Raw genomic sequence first — 18,037 nt, forward strand, 5'->3', positions numbered from 1 at the left:
AATTCCGTAAAAAGATGGTTGACGAATTTGCTAAGAATTACTTGGTGTGGCAAGCGATTTGTTGGTGCGACAAAATCAGCAAGCCTTACATAACGAGCGGCGTCATTAGCGGTTGCAATATTCCCGGGTATTGACTTCCCGGGAAACGGGAATAAAAAATCTCATTTCCCGGGAACTCCCGGGAACCGGGAATAAAAAAAATCTTAGTATTAATGAGATTTAAAAAAATGTTTAATAATAAAAGGTATCAAAAAATCGTTTACAGTTCAATTAAATTCGCATGAAAAAAAACAAAACTTTTTCAAGTTCACATAAGAAATTCACGATCGATTTTTGTTGCAAAATATTGCAGAAGAGTGGATTTCAGGGTTTTTATGTTGTCGAACAATCGCTCCAAATCTGTTGACAATTTTCCGTTAAGCCCAAATAGTGTTATTTCCTTCTGTAAGACTTTTTATTAATGAACTGTAAAAAATTTTATTAATAATAATTTTTATCGATGAATAAAGAAAAAAAATCAAGCAAATATTCGTTCAGTAGTGTACTAACTAGCAAAGAACTACATTAGACGAAGCAAATATCTGTCTTATTTTTCATTTACTGAATAAGACAGCAAATATTGTTGCCTATTAATTAAAGCAAATGATTTGATGTTACACGGCAAGTGAATATTTTCATCATTTCAAGCAAATATTTGCTTCGTATTATGTCCACTTAAAAACTTCTATACACTTTGACGGCGCAAATTGTGCATTTTGATTAGATGTTTAGTTTGATTTCAATAATGCATGGGAAACTATATTATATCTATTTTCGAAGAACTCGAGAATCCCGGGAACCCGAGAATCAAAATAACTTCAAACAAAGAACATCGAGAAGAAAACAAAATTTTCAATACAAAATTTGTATGCAAGCAACGACATTTGTAAATTGCATACAAATGAATGCTAAAAAATAACACATTTATACTATTATAAATCATGAATCATTTGGCTCGCGTTTTGGCGATATTCTCGTTGTATTTGACATGTTTGTTGCTAAATTGAGCATAAACGCTGTCGTAAAACCAATGAAACTGTTTGAATCTTTTTCTTCTCAACTAAAATTCGCTTATTATATCCCAACGAAGTTTTCAATTTCTGAAAAACTTTCAATGCGAAAGACAAAATTAACAAAACATTCTCAACATTTTGGAGAATTTAATAAGTCAAATTTGTTGAGTTATATAGAAAAGCCGTTATTTATTATTATCCGGCATTAAATCCCATATTCAATCTTCCTAGAATAAATTAAATGTAAACCGTAATATTCTTAGACAGTTTGCTCTCTGTTCACCTGTGGCCAAGCTCGCATCGTCTCAATTCGCCCCATTTCTTCAGCGGCGAAAACTCACATCTCTCCAAACGCTCTGGATGCTGGATGAAGTGGCCGCTGCTGTGTGACTGTGGAAAAAGTGGGCGAAAGCTTTCGCGACTGAAATCTCTCCAGCCAGCAGCATCGCACCGATCGCTCGGCCGTTTATCTCGTCAGTCTAGAGTCGGCCACGTTCAAAAGCACAAGCAAAAGAAAAACCTTCCAACAGAGCATCCGCGCGTCCTACCGAGGAGGGCGAAACGCAATTTCACCCCATCACGCACACACCGCACCGGAACTGCGGGAGAGGGTGCAAGTTGTAAAAGTGTAGTTCCTCCATCTTTTTTCGCGTTGAACGTTGGAATTTAGTGAAAATATATTCTAACCTAGTGTAAAATTAGTGCAAAAACCAAGTGCTAGCAGTGACTAACAGAAGTGGCTGGCCGAAACTGAGGCGGCACGCAAAATGCGGCCTGGCCAGAATGGCCCAGCCCAGTGTTGAAAATTTTCCACCCCAGCATGTCATCAGTGATAGAATGGATTTTAAAAATGGATGAATCGCTAATGCCAAGTGAAGAAGATTCGATATCACGCCCACGTGAAGAAATGTTCCTCCGAAACGGATAAAGTGTAAGGATCTGGCGGATCGTTCGATCCGATCGATGAAGGACGTCACACGCTTTTCATCGGTGCTCCGCGAGGCACCCTCGGATGGATGGGAATTTTCCAACCGAAAATTTCGATTCGTGAAAAACACACCCATTAAGTTTTTGTTGTTGCAGTTTTTCATCTCAGCATCCGCTCCGTTCTCCGTTCCCTTTCTCGGGAGGGACTCGTCGTACACTCTCAGGTTCTCTCAAAGCTGCTGCTGCTGCTGGTGTTTCTGGTTTAGCGAAGAGCTTTTCTCGTAGGTTGTGTGTGCAAATTGTCCTTCGCAGAACCATGGATGTTACACGCGGGTACGGTACCCCTCGCGGGGTATATGGAGATGATACACTTTCGCAATTATAGCACAGCCAGGCAGCAGCGACAGAGGTTCCGTCCTGTTTCGTCCCAGAGTGTATAGTTCTGTTTAGCATTGGCCGATACCGTATCGATACCTTCGGTATCGATACCGTGGAGCCTTAATATCGGTATTTTTTATCGATGCAGCTGACGTTGATATTGAGCTGGATCGATACTTTCGCCCCAATATTTTTTTGATACTGAAGGGAAACTATTAAATCGGAAAATTTACGGATACGACCAATTGCCTGAATGTCTTAAACAAGCTGCGCGAAAATTTGACTCTTTTTGTAAAAGTCACCAACAGATTGCATATACCCGCGCACTTCTAAGATGGTTTTCATGCCTCTTGCGAGAAAAATTGTTTCGCAATTGACAATACTGTCTATGCAGAGCAAAACCGGAATCGCCGCGTCACTCACCTGACAAGCATTTTGTGGCGAATGGCTTACTATTCCAATAATTATACAGCAGACTTTTTATGCGGGGGTTTCGTCTCAAGTTTTTATGAAAACGCGTAAAATATGACTAAATTGAGTTGAAAAGATTACTAAGAAAACCGTTCTAAAATCTATTTGCTATGTTTGAATATGAGAGTGATCAGTTTAAAGACAAAAATGCAACATTTTCACCAGAAATTGTGATTTGTTTGTAAGACGGATAATTCTAAACATAAAACGGAAGCTTAACTAAAATTAGGTCGATGTCTTGTACCGTTTTGCAGCACTGCAGAATGTTTCTTGTTCCCTATTTAAAAATTTTTTAACAATGTTAAAGTGTATCTTCTTTCTTCAATAAGTCATCTACTCAACACTGCAGGGACTCGTAATATTTTTTTTTTTTTGTAGAAAGGCAGACAATAAAGAATAAAACGTCAGAGCTTTTGTGCTGCCCAAAATTTCAAATCATGCCGCAGACGCGCTTATGCTATTGCACTGATTTGTATTTGACCGTGGTCCCATTAGGTCTATTGACCGCAGGGATACCAAATGTGCAGATTTGTCTGCAAAACTCAGATTTTTGATTTGCAAATAATTGCAGTTTTTCGATAAATTTCTGTGTTTTTGTCAGAGTTTCTTTATACTTGCGCAGACTTTTTCAAAATCTTTGCAGATTTCTGCAGACTTTTGCCTACGCAAACGCATTTTTTTTTTCAAATCACGGCCGGATTTTTTTTTTAATTTCAAGCAGATTTTGTCAGTTTTTCGAGCAGTTGCAAACTTATTCAAAAACATCTGCCATCCCTGACTGACCGTAATGATGATAAAAAAATTGCCGCTTTTCATAGACCTGTTTTAAGTAGCAGGTAGAATATCGATATAGCTGATATCGATGCTCCTCGTTCAATATCAGCCCGGTATCGATACGACCAGAAAAAAATTATCGATGCTCGAGTATCGATACTTTTGCAGATTTTGGTTAATGCTAGTTCTGTTTTGCCACAGCCGAGCCGAGAGTTGGGCTGAGTATTCGAGTCGGGCTCTCGGGCGCTCGGTTGTTTTCGTTCATTGCACACACCAGGCTGCTTGCCTGCCTGCCACCGGAGTTGGTTCATTGAGGAAAAAATTCGCGAACTCAGGCAGCCATTTTAGCAGCGCCGCACAGCTGGCTGGCACTGGCACTCTCGAGCTAACCGAGGGAGTGGGCTAGGAGTATCGTTCAATGGTGAAAATTATTTTTGTAACCTTACTTATTCATATCTAATGAAAATTACGAAAATATGACTATCATTTTGAGCACTTCAATTTTGTAATGATTTAAACATAGTTGTAGCAAAACATTATAATAACTAATTTCATGCTAGATGTTAGTCATTCAGCTTTTGCTAAACGTTGCTTGAGGTTGAAAAAGTAACGAGAAACGGAATTATTTTTTATGGATTTTTAATTCCTAAACAACAAGTTTAGCGAATAAAATGTAATAGTTTCCTACGTCCCTAAAAATTATGCTGATTCTGTGAACTCCTACCCTTGGGTATTTTTGACCTGAAACGCAGATAAAAATGGCTAACTTTGTCTCCACTATTTCATATTCAGAAGAAATCCAAACAGATATTTGATATTTTATAAAAAAATCATTAGAAGAAAAGTTTTTGAAAACCATTCGTTAATATTTGATTGATATCAGTTTAAATTTGATGAAAATAAATCGATACATTCGTGAGAGCAAACTAAATTAGTGACATTGAAGAGTAAGTCAGACTTTCAAGAAACGTTAAAATAAATTCTCTTCTTAAAGCAATGAAAAAAATGACTCAAAATATTCGATCCATTTTATGCAAATAGACGATAAGAACGTACATGGGTAGAATTTCATTTCGCCATTTTGAATACCTTAGAAAGCGATTCTGAATCCAAATGAAACCCATTCAAATTAAAGGTGCTTACGGGATTAAAATTCGAAATATAAATGTTCATTGAAGTTTAACCCTCTAGTGCCCAGTGCCGCCTTTAGACGGTCTTCAGTTTAACCTTTGAAAAGCTTCAATCAATACTTAAAAAATGTTTATAAAGTTACAAAGTGATTTTTTCGAAGTCCGTATAAAAATTAATTTGGGCACTAGAGGGTTAAATATGATGAAATTGTGGTTCACAATAATGCATTGAAAAACCTTTGGTTCTTGCTTCCCCTTGATATGCGTTTTTGAAATGGAAGTAAGGTAATATCTAACAACAATTTCAAAGCAAGAGAGTTGTCTTTATATGAAAACAAAGCCTGTTATTCAAATTTACAATAATTAATTTGGTCATCCGTAAAGCAGTTTTGTCAACATGAAAGTTTACTAATCGCAATCAAGCGAACAATTTATCTTAATTGTTTTGGTTTGGAACCCTGTTTCAGTTACACTTTCTGATTTAGTTCTAGTTGCGACATCAGCTGTATTTTCAGCTTAACTTGCAGTTGCAGACCCGGTTTGGGTTTCAAATTTCAACCCAGTTTTGTTTTGAATCCCAGTTTCTATTTCAGATTTGATTATTTGCTGTTCAGTTCCATTTTAACTTATAATTTTTCTTCAGTTCATATTCTAAATCAAAATTCATTTTCAGTTTTAATAAATTTTCCTTTTTTGTATTATAAGTATGGATTCTTTTTGTCTCGAAATTAGCTCACGGCTGTGAAGAAAAATTAGTAAATATTATTTCAAAATTGAGACAACTTTCACGCTGGGAAACGAAACAAATCACCATGAACGGAATTAAAACATAGGTATTTGAATAAAAATTTATCTTAATTATTATGCAATTACAACCAGGGCTGATATTTTTCAACACATTTGCATGCAAGTTTAAAAAGCCATCGTAAGCATTAGTGTTACCATGACTATCATGCAATGTTGATTCTCTCTTCGTTCGTTTTTTCATTGTTGGCAGAAAAGTAGTCACCTGTCAGTCGCAGTGATAATGTAATCGGTTGATTTTCACCGTTTCAACTTTTCTGGAAATCTATTTGAGTAAAAAAAAACTTTTCTGGAAATTTATTACTCTAAGTTTTGTTATTGTAAATAATGTTTGTGTACTGTACAGTGCACACTGTTTCCAAAGCTGCGAAAACGAGATCGAAATTATTTCGGTCCAAAAATTTTGATTTTAGAGCCACAGTGTCTTCAGCAAACTTGTTCTATTAATTATTCTCCATGTTGAAGAAGTTTCAGTTTTGTGATCAATCCACTTAACAGTGAGAAACGAATTATACTTTTCTCATTTTGGAATATATGAATCCGCTCCGTTCGGCAAAGTTGTAGCACATTTGCAAAGAAACAACTTTGTTGGAGACATCATACTTTTATCTATTCAAATGGACTTTTATAGGGCTTTCTAGAGATTACCCCCAAAATCCATTGTTTTCAGTTAACTTTTTATAGTGTTTTTTTCCTTTTTTTTCAATGTTCTACAATGTTGTTTACTATAACAAAACAAACAATTAAAAAAAATGATTTTCGAGCTGTAGTGTCTTCAGCAAAGTTGTTCCATTATTTTTTCTCCATTTAAAAAAAATGCAATTTTGTGAATAATCCACCTAAAATTGAGAAACAAATTGTCCTTTTTTGAAAATTTGCATTGCTCGGCATGTTGTAGCACGTTCTAATGAAAACAACAATTTTCTCATTGCCGGAAATCCGGTTTTTGGGTTTATGTTCCGAAACTGAGGATTTTTATGAATATTTGAACAAAATCTTACAATTATTAGGTCAAAGATCATAAAATTACTTCCACAGGCCATTTTTACGGTTTTTGGTGATATGGTGATATACCCTTAAAATGGTCCTTCCGAAACAGATTCCACCAGGGCTTCTAGTGGCCATTGAAACAATTAAATAACAAATTTAAATTTCTTGTCAATATTAAAAATTTCTTATTTGCTTCTCTCTGTTGTGCTTTTAACCTATTATTTTGCTTGTCATTTTTAATTGTCATTTTATTATAATCTCTTACGTATTTAAATGTTCAACTTTCTGTTGCCTTTTTTTTCATATTTTTTCGTTTACAACCTCTATTACTTAACATGGTTTGGATCTCCTCTTTTAATTTCACATTCTTCATTTCCTCAACTTTTTTTGTTACTTTTCGTCTGCTATTTTGTATTTTCATTTTTTATTACTCTCGCGATTGCTCAACTTGTTCATTTTGTACAAAGCCCTATTTTTTCATGTTATTTTAATTTTGTTTTGTTTTCTTAGGTGCATTTTACCTTTTCTCAATATCTATCTTTTGTTGTCCTTTTCTTTGCTTACCTATGATTTCCTGTTTTTTTTACGGTTTTTTTTCTCCAATTTTTACTTTTCAATTGGTTGGTTTTTCACATTTATTTTGTAATCTTGTATTTTTTAAGTTGCTTCTTTTTTGCTATTTTCGTTGTATTCTTGTTTCTTGTTCTTTCGCCAAACTCAACATCTGTTTTTTATATCTTCTTTTATGTTTCGTTTTTCATCATTGATATGTTATTCACCAATATACATTTATATTTCCAATGTTTCTCAATTCGTATCTTTGTTTACCCGTATTTTTTCGTTTTCTTTTGTTTTTGTTAATTTCGTTAATTCTTATTGTTTGTTCACTATACCTTATTTTTATTTTGTATTTTTATTTTGTATTTTCTTTGTTCTTTTGACAATTTTTTTCATATTCCGCTTAAATTTATAATGTCTCTTAACTTTGATATTATATGTTTCATATATTCAATTCGTTGTGTACTGCTATCGTACCTATCATGTATCACTTATCGTTATTTTTTCTCTATAACCGTTATGTTTTTTGTTTTCAATTGTTTACTTTCATGTTTTTTGTTTTCAATTTTTATTATTTATTACTTGTTTTGAATCTTCCCGTATACTCATTTTTTTATATTTTTTGCGACACTTCCCAATTACTATTTTTCTTTTTATTCGTCTCTTTACTTTGTTTTTATCATATCTATACGCCTTTTCAGGCGGATGCTTGATTTGGTCATTTTAGAAATTTGTTTTTTGTGTTATTTTATTTTTGATTTGTTTTTCCAAGTAAATTTTACCTTTTCTGAATATTTTTCCTTTCCTGTTTTCCTAATTTTTTTGTTTTTCATTTACGTTTTGATTATGTCTTTCTCTCATTACTGTTTGTTTCATTTTAATGGTTGAAAAATAAAATTAAAAAAACATAAAAATAAACGAAAAGATTTAAAAATAAATGAATTAAGGGAAAATAAATTTTAAAAAATTAAATTAGATAAAAAAAATAGGGAAAAAATGAATAAATAAAAAAAATAAACGAAGTGAGAAAAGAAAAATTAAATACAAAAGGAATATAAAATACATGAGAAAATAAAAGAAATACATAAAACCAAAACTGAAAATATGAAGGAAATTGAGTAAAAAATTAATGAAAAAAAGAAAAATATAAAGAATAAATGAAAAATAATTGATGGAAAGTAAAACAAAAATAAATAAAAATAATTAAAAATAATTAAAAAAATTATTGAAAAATGAAAAACACGAAAAATAAATGAAAAAGACAACAAATAAAAATTAAAAATTGGAATTGGTGCAAACAATGAAGAATAGATGAAAAAATAAAAAATAAATGAAAAAAATAAAAACTAAATGAAAAAAATACAAAATAAATGAAAAAATAGAAAATAAATAAAAAATTAAAGTTCATTAAGCAGACAGTATGTGAAGTAGAGAAAGAACGAAAAATGAGCGAACTGGAAATATGATACAGATTTGGAAATATATACCGCATCCCTACGGGACGGGATATATGAATAAAGTAATAATTTGAATGCAAAAAATGAAAAAAGAGAAAAAATTAAAATTAAATAAAAGAACAAATTCGTTTTACATGCCATTTTATAAAAGTTATAATTTTATGATATTTCTACCTGAAATTGAGAAACGAATTATACCTTTTTCATTTTTGCTTATGAAAATTTACGTTGTTCGGCAAAACTGTAGCATACAACTTTGTCAAAAACACTATACACTAAAGTCGCTTTTAACACGGGGGATACGTGCCACGTAAAAAATACCGCGTAAATTCCGGAGTCCGTGTAAAAAACACCGCGCAAATTCCAGAATTCGCGTAAATAAACCTGCGTTAATTTGGTAATCCGAGTGAAGTGAAACCGAAGTCTGCGCAAAAAAATACCGCGTAAATTCAAGAAATAAATTCCGTAAATTCCGGAATCCGCGTAAAAAAGCTACATAAATAGAAACCCGCGTAAAAAAAACCCGCGTAAAAAATACGCGTAAAAAGCGCACTGGTTGAGCACTTAACCCATTCCCCGCGGGTAATGCCATATGACATCATCTGACATATAAACTTTGATAACAGTCTAACAACTATACATGAAATCTCTTACGATGCAAATATTCTAAGCAGTTAGAGAACAGATTAATCTTCAACATGCAATATAGTTTGTACCAATTATGCATGCGGTTGCTGAGTAATAAGAGCTTGAATTTCATTTTTCGATGTAAAAACTGATTTCTCTCCGCGGGGATAGGGTTAAAATCCTTTTTTGCAATATAACTTTTTATTGTGATATTCAAAAATTTTTCAATGTTCTACTGTGTTTTTAAGTATAATGAAACACACAAGTTTACCCAAGAAAGTTCAATTTTTTTTTAATATTTATTTAGTTTTTGGAGTTTTTAATTAAAATAATGCACTAATTTAGCTACAGATGTCTACGCAGAGAGAATGCAAAAGACAGCGAATGACAAATGCCTATACCTGGATTTGATGATGTTTTACCAATAGTATAGGAATGGTTTGGTTTGCAGATATTTGCAGATTTTGTAGATATCTGTTAGTAAATTAAATCATTGTTATAAGAAAAAACGTTTATAATCAAAGAAATATAAGAGATAAAAAAACTTCCTTTGATGAAATTGTTTGTTTTGTTACAACAAACAATATTGCAGAACATTGAAAAATTGTAGAAAATTACAATTAAATGTTATGTTGAAAAATCGATTTTTAGTGGCAATCTAAAGAAAACTCCACAAAAGTCCATTCAAATAGGTGAATAGAAGTATGGCATCTTCGACGAAGTTGTTCTTATAGAATGTGCTACAATTTCACCAAACAAAGTGAACTTTTATATACGAAAATGAAAAAAGTCATATTCGTTTCTCAATTTTAGGTGGATTATTCACGAATTTGAAATTTCTATAAAATGAAAAATAATTTTTGAATCAACTTTGCTGAAGACACTATGGCTCTAAAATAATTTTTTTTGGGTCAAAATAATTTCGGTCACGTTTTGCAGCTTTGGAAACAGTGTGCAGTGGCATTACGCGACTAGTGACGGACGGAAAAAATATGTACTACCACCAGAAGAAACTGGTTACCTAAAATCCGCTCTTGGATCAATTTACCTATACGTTTATTTTGAAAAACGCTTACTGTTTGAATTCCATTTTCGCTTCACCAAAGAAACGGTGACGATCATTTCAATAAATTTCAATGCGTGAAATATTTCAACAGAGTATGACAGCTCGTTCAAAGGCTGAAAATCAAGTCTATGAATCATTGCAAGGAGCGGCCTAACCTCACTTTTTTGTAGGTTTCGGAAGATTAGAATTTTTGTGCTAGAAATTCGAGCGATAAATCGGTTTTTTCTGCTCTTACGAATATTACAACCTATTTCATAAGAAAGCGCATGAGAAACTAGCAGGAATAATGAACAAATTTTTATTAGCGAAGGTCAATTAGGAAAGCATTAGAAAAAAAAATCTCTTTCGGCGTCATCGAGAATGAATTCAGGTCCGCAAATTCTACCTTCTGGACTGTCAAATGGCGTCATTGTGAAATGATTTATACTCAAGGGTGTTGCGGTCATTGGAAGTGAAAAGTGAAGAAAGATTGGCTTTAATTTTCGAAATTTTTCGCTAGTGAAAATGATTTTTATCAACACTGATCACAGCATAATAAAAACATGAAATTCAAACAATGCTGATGAAATTTACAAATTAATACCTTGTTTGTTTTTCTCAGAAAAATCTGTTTTGTAATTCTAATTAAATAGAGTTGTATAAACTTACACGTCCGTTCGACACAAATATAATCTTTGTAGTCTTTAGTAGAAGCTGCTTTAAAGTATTGAATGTGACATTCGACCACTCACAGCTTTAACCTCACTTTTCTGACAGAAGGCTTTTGTCTACAGGGACACAAAAGGTAGAATCAATAGAAAAAGAATTTCCCATAGTATTAAGATGAAACTGAACGGTGGTCTTTTCCATACAATTTTAAGGTTAGGTTTCTTTTCACTCGACGACGACGTAAAAATAGCGTTCAAATTGCTAACCCATACATGTGTCAGTAGTGCAAACACTCAATCAAAGTTTAATACACATAATTTTAATGATTTTCGGAACATATTCGAGCAATGATATTCAAATTCAGTTGAGTGTGAGTCGCAATTGAAAACTAATTGAAGATTGGCCAGTAAACAAAGCCTTGCTGGCTGTCAAAATTGCGAACGAGAGTTCATTTCTGACGTCAAGTAACCAAATTCACAAACGTTTGCAATTGACTGGTTGAAAATAAATTAAACCACTAAGGACAAGCAGTTTTGTTTTTTTTAGAGGTTGTGGGCTCGTTTTCTACTGAATTCCACTTTGTAACAGTTAAAATAGGTTTCGTTACTTGCAAAAATAGTTGAATTGGCGAGATTCGGCGGCGAAAAACTTGTAGGGCTTAAGTAATTGTCTTTAGACTAGATGAAGTGGGTGCAGTTAAATTATCTTTGTTAATATGCATTAGAACATTTTTCATACGAATGCAATGTGTGAGCAATTTTTTACAAACGACTTATGCCTTTATGAGCTGATAACAGTTCGTTATACTAGAATGATATTCATCTAGTTCTAATTATTTTGAATAATTGCCGCTTTTTCGGAGTAAATATTAAAAAAATTAAGCAACCTCATCCTAAAACTTCTGTCGACTGCAAACTAAAAACCAATTTGTTACTAGAACTTAGACTTAGACAAACTTAACTTCTGCTTGATTTATAGCCGTTGAATCGTGTGGACTCCAAACTAGCGAGGTCAGAGCCTTGCTAACCAATTATTATTTGTTCAAAAGTTTCAAAAAGCTTTCACCAGCTGTTCCTCACAAATCTGAGCGGACTGATAATAATTCTTCCCGATTTAATTCATTTCTTATTAAGTAAAATGTTTTCCAATTGAATTTAACTTTTGTGGGAACCAGCGTGAAATTAAATTTGGTGCTAGAAAAAATTGACACGCCAAAATACTGTGATATTGTCATCAAATCGGCCGAAATGTCTTATCAAAACCGAACTTTTAGCAGTGGCACATTTTCTGAAAAACTGGAAATTGAAACACGATAAAGTTCAGTTTTTTCGATACACAGCATCCTTTTCTCGCGGTACTCATGGCTAGCCTCTCTCTCTCTCTCTTCCTCGATCTCAGTATTCCAGCTTCTCCCGCTCTCCCGAAACGAAGAAACGTGTGCTTTCATTCATTGAATTCCTGTCCTTGTCGTTAAATTTTACTGCCACCAGGCAATCCCATCCATTCGAAGGACCGACGAAACGGTAGATCTGCGAACCAGCGACTGCGTCCCATCGAAATTGCGTCGTCTATCGCGCCGTTTGGGGTAGAATTTTTTTACCTTACTTTCTACCGCAGAACCACCAACGGAAACTATGAAGCGAGGATATAAGAGAAGACTCCTACTGGGACAATCGATCACCGATTTCAACGTTTAAAACGGAAATTCTTTCCAATCCACATACCAGCACAAGACTGACTGTGCGGGAATCGGTGAAAATTTTGCTCTTAGTGAATTGTTGTGAGCCACACGGAGAATGAAAAAATAAATTGAAACCGTGCAACTGGCCAGTTCCGGATTGTTGGTTCAAAAGTGTGTTTGTGTTCGTATGCTGAACCAGTGAAAAGAGAGAAGAAGATAAAAAACGCCATTCAAGCAATCGACTAATCAAGTCAAACCAATCAATCAAAGCCAACGGCCAAAAGGATTACACGCGGAGAGTGGATAGTGACCACCCTTCGGATAATCCTTTCATTTGCACCCACACAACCTGGTGCGGGGAGGGTCGAAACTGGACTGCCGACAAATTGAGTCCCTCAAACGATACGAGACGAGTGATCATGAGCAGTATCAACATTTGGAGCGTGCAAATCGATCGAAGTCGGAGTGGAATTATCCGGAATGTCTCGGAACGGCTCATCGGAACGGTTGCCACTTTCTCGGTACTGCTGCTGGTCATTGGAGTTGGTAAGTTGGCCTACTTTCAGTTTCTCTCCATTCTATTTCCAATTTCAAGGGGGCATCTTTTTTCATCAATGGAAAATTTTTCACATTCAGTTATATTTTCTGTGCCATTCGTGCCATTCTCTCCGGAGAGCATGATGATGGGAAGCACAGGGCGGACATATCTTGGGAGAGGCCGCTGTGTTCTCCAATATCCTCAACTTAAGGAGGAACAACCCGAGAGTCAATGCCAAATAGATGATTTCTCTTGTCGAGCAACACATTGCCGTATCTTTTCTCTCTGGAAAGCTTTCTTGGCCTTGTTGTTCTTGTTGTTGCAAGGCTACGAGTGCAGTTGTGAAAAATGTGAAATGACAGTTGATAGCAACGGTCTAACCCCCGAATTGGTTGCGAAAGTTAAATAGTTTTAATCTATTAATGTCATGCACTTTTCAATACTTGATTTGCACTTGTTTCCAGTTCACCAAAAATAATTTTTAAAAACTTTTTTCTGAATCTATAACACCGATAAAGCAAAACATTATGATAGTTATTCGATAGCTTCGTCATTGATTTTGTGTCGGTTGAGTTTAAATTGTTCCTAAACGTATATTTCACCTGAAAACTTTTAATTTGAAGGTGAGCAAGGCACCGGGACCAGACGGAATCCCCAATCTGATCAAGACGGCGATAAAGTTTATTTATTTCGTCATTAGGGTAGACTACATACAGTTTTTATTTACTTATATGAATTGTTAATTTTTTCTTCTGTTAAAAGCTTCATTGTATCATTGATAAAAAAGACCATAGCGATTTCTCTTCGTTCAACAAGCGTTTCAATTTTAATTAGCATGCACCGTGATTCATATGATGGGAGTATTAAAGAACTCCAACCTAGCTTCCTAGCGAATTACCCAATACAACCAAAAATGAAAAATTGCGGCATGTAATCATCATTTTCTTAAGAAATATATATTTGTTTACCTTTGTATTTCATTAGGCATTTCCGTTGTTTTTGAATGTAGACATGTCTGACACTTTTAATCAAATTTTCATTTAAACAACTTATATTTTCTTGCGTCATAAACGTTCTGCTGGAAAAAAAGGCGGTTTAAATGTGGCAAAAGATGATTTATCGCCCGTTTGTTACTTCAAATGCTTAAATAATAATTCAATGATGTTTTTCAATATTTTGTGATAGATATAACCAACTCGACAGAACAGGGCTGCACCCTTTTAGAATTCGATAAAAACTTTTCGGTGTAGCTTTGCAGATTTCATTTTTCAAAAATTTAGCGCCTAGCGTGGTTGGTAACGTCTCCGCCAATACACAAAACCGTATAAACCAGAGAACACGCTCGAGATAATCATACGTACAGTTGTATCACACCAAAAATCTCTACAAATCGAACTTCACTTGAATTTACTGTATCTTCAGTTCTACTTTTTCGATTCAATTAATAATTAATTTTTTTATGAGATTCTGCTAAATAATATGGAAAGTATTTTATGATATGAATAAATGTAAATATGGTGTGGAAAAGTTTCAAAATGGAGCGAAGAATTCTAATTTTGAAATACTAGTGAGTAAAAAATCAAAACTTCCATCTTGCCAGATTTGTTTACAGAGTGTTCAATAAGTTCGTCCATCGATCTCTCTGTTGAAAATGATTGCTCTGCTTGATCACATGCACATGAACGATAATAAAAGTTCATGGGATTAAGGTCCGGGGAGCTGGAAGGCTACAAAATCTTACCGAGAAAATCAGTCACATTTTTCCGACACCACGCTTGGATACGCCATGCGTGGTCCAGTGGTAAGACGTATGATCCTTTCCCGTAGAAGTTCAGAAGTGCCGTAGCCGCAACCTTCTCCAAAAATTCGGTCTTGCCATCATCGACGTGTCGCTCTGGAACCATGTTTATATGGGACGGCTGGATGCTGGCAAATGTTGGTGCCCACAGTCTATCATTTTGGAAATTGTGCGACTGATGCAAGACAAAGAGTTTCTCATTAGAAAACACGAACTCCTGATCTGCGTGCCGCGAAAGCCTCCATTACCCCGTGAACCATGCGTTTCTTGTACGGATTTCGCACGGTCCTTGGCCGGCCTAGTACCGACCCCGTTCACCCCGTGTAATTATAGCGGAATATGTTGCCGAGTCGCCGACCTCTCGCAAACAACTTTTCTTTACTTCGTCGTGGGCGGTAAACAAACAACAAATGACAGCAAGTCGACACCGTACACGTCGGTTATCCTATGCAAGACACCAATGCCAATACACAGAATGCACATGGTGCGCACCTACACAACGAAGGAGAGTTGTATTCGAACCTCTTGAACACCCTGTATGAGTTTAGTCGACACGGCACCTTCACGTCGACTCAATCGACGAATTTCAGTTCGCTGCTCTCCAGTTGTTTTTGTACACAAAGGAACTTCAAATCTCAAAAAAATCTTAGATGCGGTGGGTCGTGTATATTGGGTACAAATGATTATTCGGTAACGTTTGTCGTTTTGCCCGTAATGTGATGATGACGATTAATTAGGCTGACGGGACAGTACCGTTTTTTTTCGACTATTGTTAACCGTCCCGTCTTTCTGCCATTTTTTACCGTTTTCGGATACGTTGCGGCTGCTTTTGCGGCATTTTGACAGTTAGCCTATACATTTTCTGTCAAATTAACGTCAACGCAACGCAAACGCATCCATTGTGTTTGGGCCCTAATACGTTTATGCGTTTATTTGATAACACCCTCTATAATACTTCTACTTCACTTCTTCTGCTTCATTTTTGTAATCAGAAAATGCCGATCAATTTCGAAACAATTTTCTTGCGTTGAGGAGTGGAGGCTTCTTTGTAAATGATATTTGTTTTCCGGTGGCTCATCAAAACCTATGTGATGGATTCACCATTTCAGCACAACCATTGAAGCGATACCCGAGTTTTTTTTTCCTGACAGTACTGCACTACTGGAAGGACATCCCCTATCGTGAACAGACTAAAAAGTCACGATTGAAAGTTGAGACCATGATAGTTGTTAGTCAAAATTTCGATCATCATGTGACAAATTTCAGGAACTCATTGCTGAAAATTGCACTCTTCAGGATTGGGTAAGTTCATCGAAGCAATGAATAATTGTTTGCGTGCTTTGGTTGGGATAAAATTTCAAAAATAAATGTTATCATGTGTACCGCTTTTTGAACCCATTTGTCCCGTTTTTATCCCAAGAAAATCTGGTCAGCCTACTATTAATTGGAATGGTGTTCAAGAAGAAATGGAATCACAACTTTCTTTAAACATTTGTTCTGATACACACCTTGATTAATAGCCAAACTCGCGGGCTTGAACCATGATTTGAACAAGAAGAACGAAGCTCTTTTTTGTCGATTACTTTGGCTGGTTTACTATAAGACTCTTTATTTCGATGCCATTTTGAACAGAACTGAGCATGCATAAACAGAATAAAAAAACTGGCATAAAGAGGAAAGAGAGAGCTTACTTATACATACTCTCATTTCTCTCTGAGCGTGTTTGTTGTTGATTAAAGAGTCAAAAAAAATTCTAGTTATCACCCGTTAGAATTCATCGATGCGCTAAGTGAAATCAAACAATCAGAATGGTCTATAACTTTTGCAGAACTTTTGATAATCTTTCCTGTTCTACGTTTAAAACTCCTGTTCTTACGTTCAAAAACTAGCTTTCTTTCGATTTGAACAGAAAAACAACAATTAGTTACCATACTGTTACTCTCCTGTGCTTTTTTCCCCTGTATGGACTTCCTCACTGCGACCAGAATCGTTGATCTATTGTGAGATATGTCCGGGTGTCTGCTGTATCCCGCACTTCTATTATTAGCAATTCCGCTATTGAAAAGTGGCATTGTTTATTATTATTTTTTTATCAGTGCTTGTATGTAATGTGCTACCCTTCCTTTTTACACGCTTACTGTTCTTCTATACTGAGCCTCGTTCCTCCTGCCAAATATCGCCAATTATAATTCCCTGGAGAAGTTTCGTTGTGCGTCCTTTTGGCCAGTTTTATTGATAAGAGGGACTTATTTTTGTTAAGAGGAAGTCAAGAAAAGGTATTATAGATTTCAGCGTAAAGGAAGGTTAACTGGTGGGGAGCCTAAGGATAAACCCTTGTTTGAAGTCCTTTTTTGTCATCGAATGGCCTGATTCTACTAAGATTCGAACCCACGACCATCCGCTTGACAAAGCGGACTCTGTAACCTTGCGGCTACGCAGCTCCCTTTCCTGTGCTCACTGAATGCAATTTACTTTTATCAAACTTGAAACTTGTTTTCCCTATATAACGCCATTGTGTCTTGCTATCATTTTATCATGAGCGCGTGATGATGATATGACAGCAATTTACAATTAGTGCAGGAGCCAAGTGATCAAAATTGCGGATGCGTACAGTACACTTAGCAAAGCAACAACATCTAGTGCATATATGACTGGAACTATCGATAATGTCTAAGAGATCAAATAACAAATAACAGAAACTAATGGAGTGGTCTGTTGATCCGATGATCGACAAAAAATCGACAAGCAAACGTTCATGTTGCTAAGTACAGAGGTCATGATCCTTTCTGTTGAGTCCTTGGTCTTCAGATTTCTTCCGCTTCGTATAATGATAAACCCACTTTTTCATTCTCATATTTCGGTTAACACGGCACTCAATAGAAAGATTATCCTTTCGAATCGAAACATGCATGCTCAATTTTTAAATACAAAATATTTGATAACACCCTCTATAATACTTCTACTTCACTTCTTCTGCTTCACTTTTGTAATCAGAAAATGCCGATCAATTTCGAAACAATTTTCTTGCGTTGAGGAGTGGAGGCTTCTTTGTAAATGATATTTGTTTTCCGGTGGCTCATCAAAACCTATGTGATTGATTCACCATTTCAGCACAACCATTGAAGCGATACCCGAGTT

The 18,037-nt window shown here is 35.2% G+C and overlaps 1 protein-coding gene across 1 annotated transcript in view; it reads left to right on the forward strand.

Annotated features, from left to right (window-relative positions):
- The first annotated feature begins 1,516 nt into the window (after positions 1-1,516).
- LOC129717081 (low-density lipoprotein receptor-related protein 4) overlaps positions 1,517-18,037 on the forward strand; it is an 82,715-nt gene continuing 66,194 nt past the window's right edge. Inside the window, exons 1-2 of the mRNA XM_055666924.1 lie at positions 1,517-1,983; positions 12,500-13,109. Coding sequence (XP_055522899.1) covers positions 12,983-13,109 — 127 coding nt within the window. The 5' untranslated portion in view covers positions 1,517-1,983; positions 12,500-12,982. The remainder of the gene's footprint in view (positions 1,984-12,499; positions 13,110-18,037) is intronic.

This window comes from Wyeomyia smithii, chromosome 1 (assembly GCF_029784165.1).
Source record: "Wyeomyia smithii strain HCP4-BCI-WySm-NY-G18 chromosome 1, ASM2978416v1, whole genome shotgun sequence".
NCBI classification, from domain to species: domain Eukaryota; kingdom Metazoa; phylum Arthropoda; class Insecta; order Diptera; family Culicidae; genus Wyeomyia; species Wyeomyia smithii.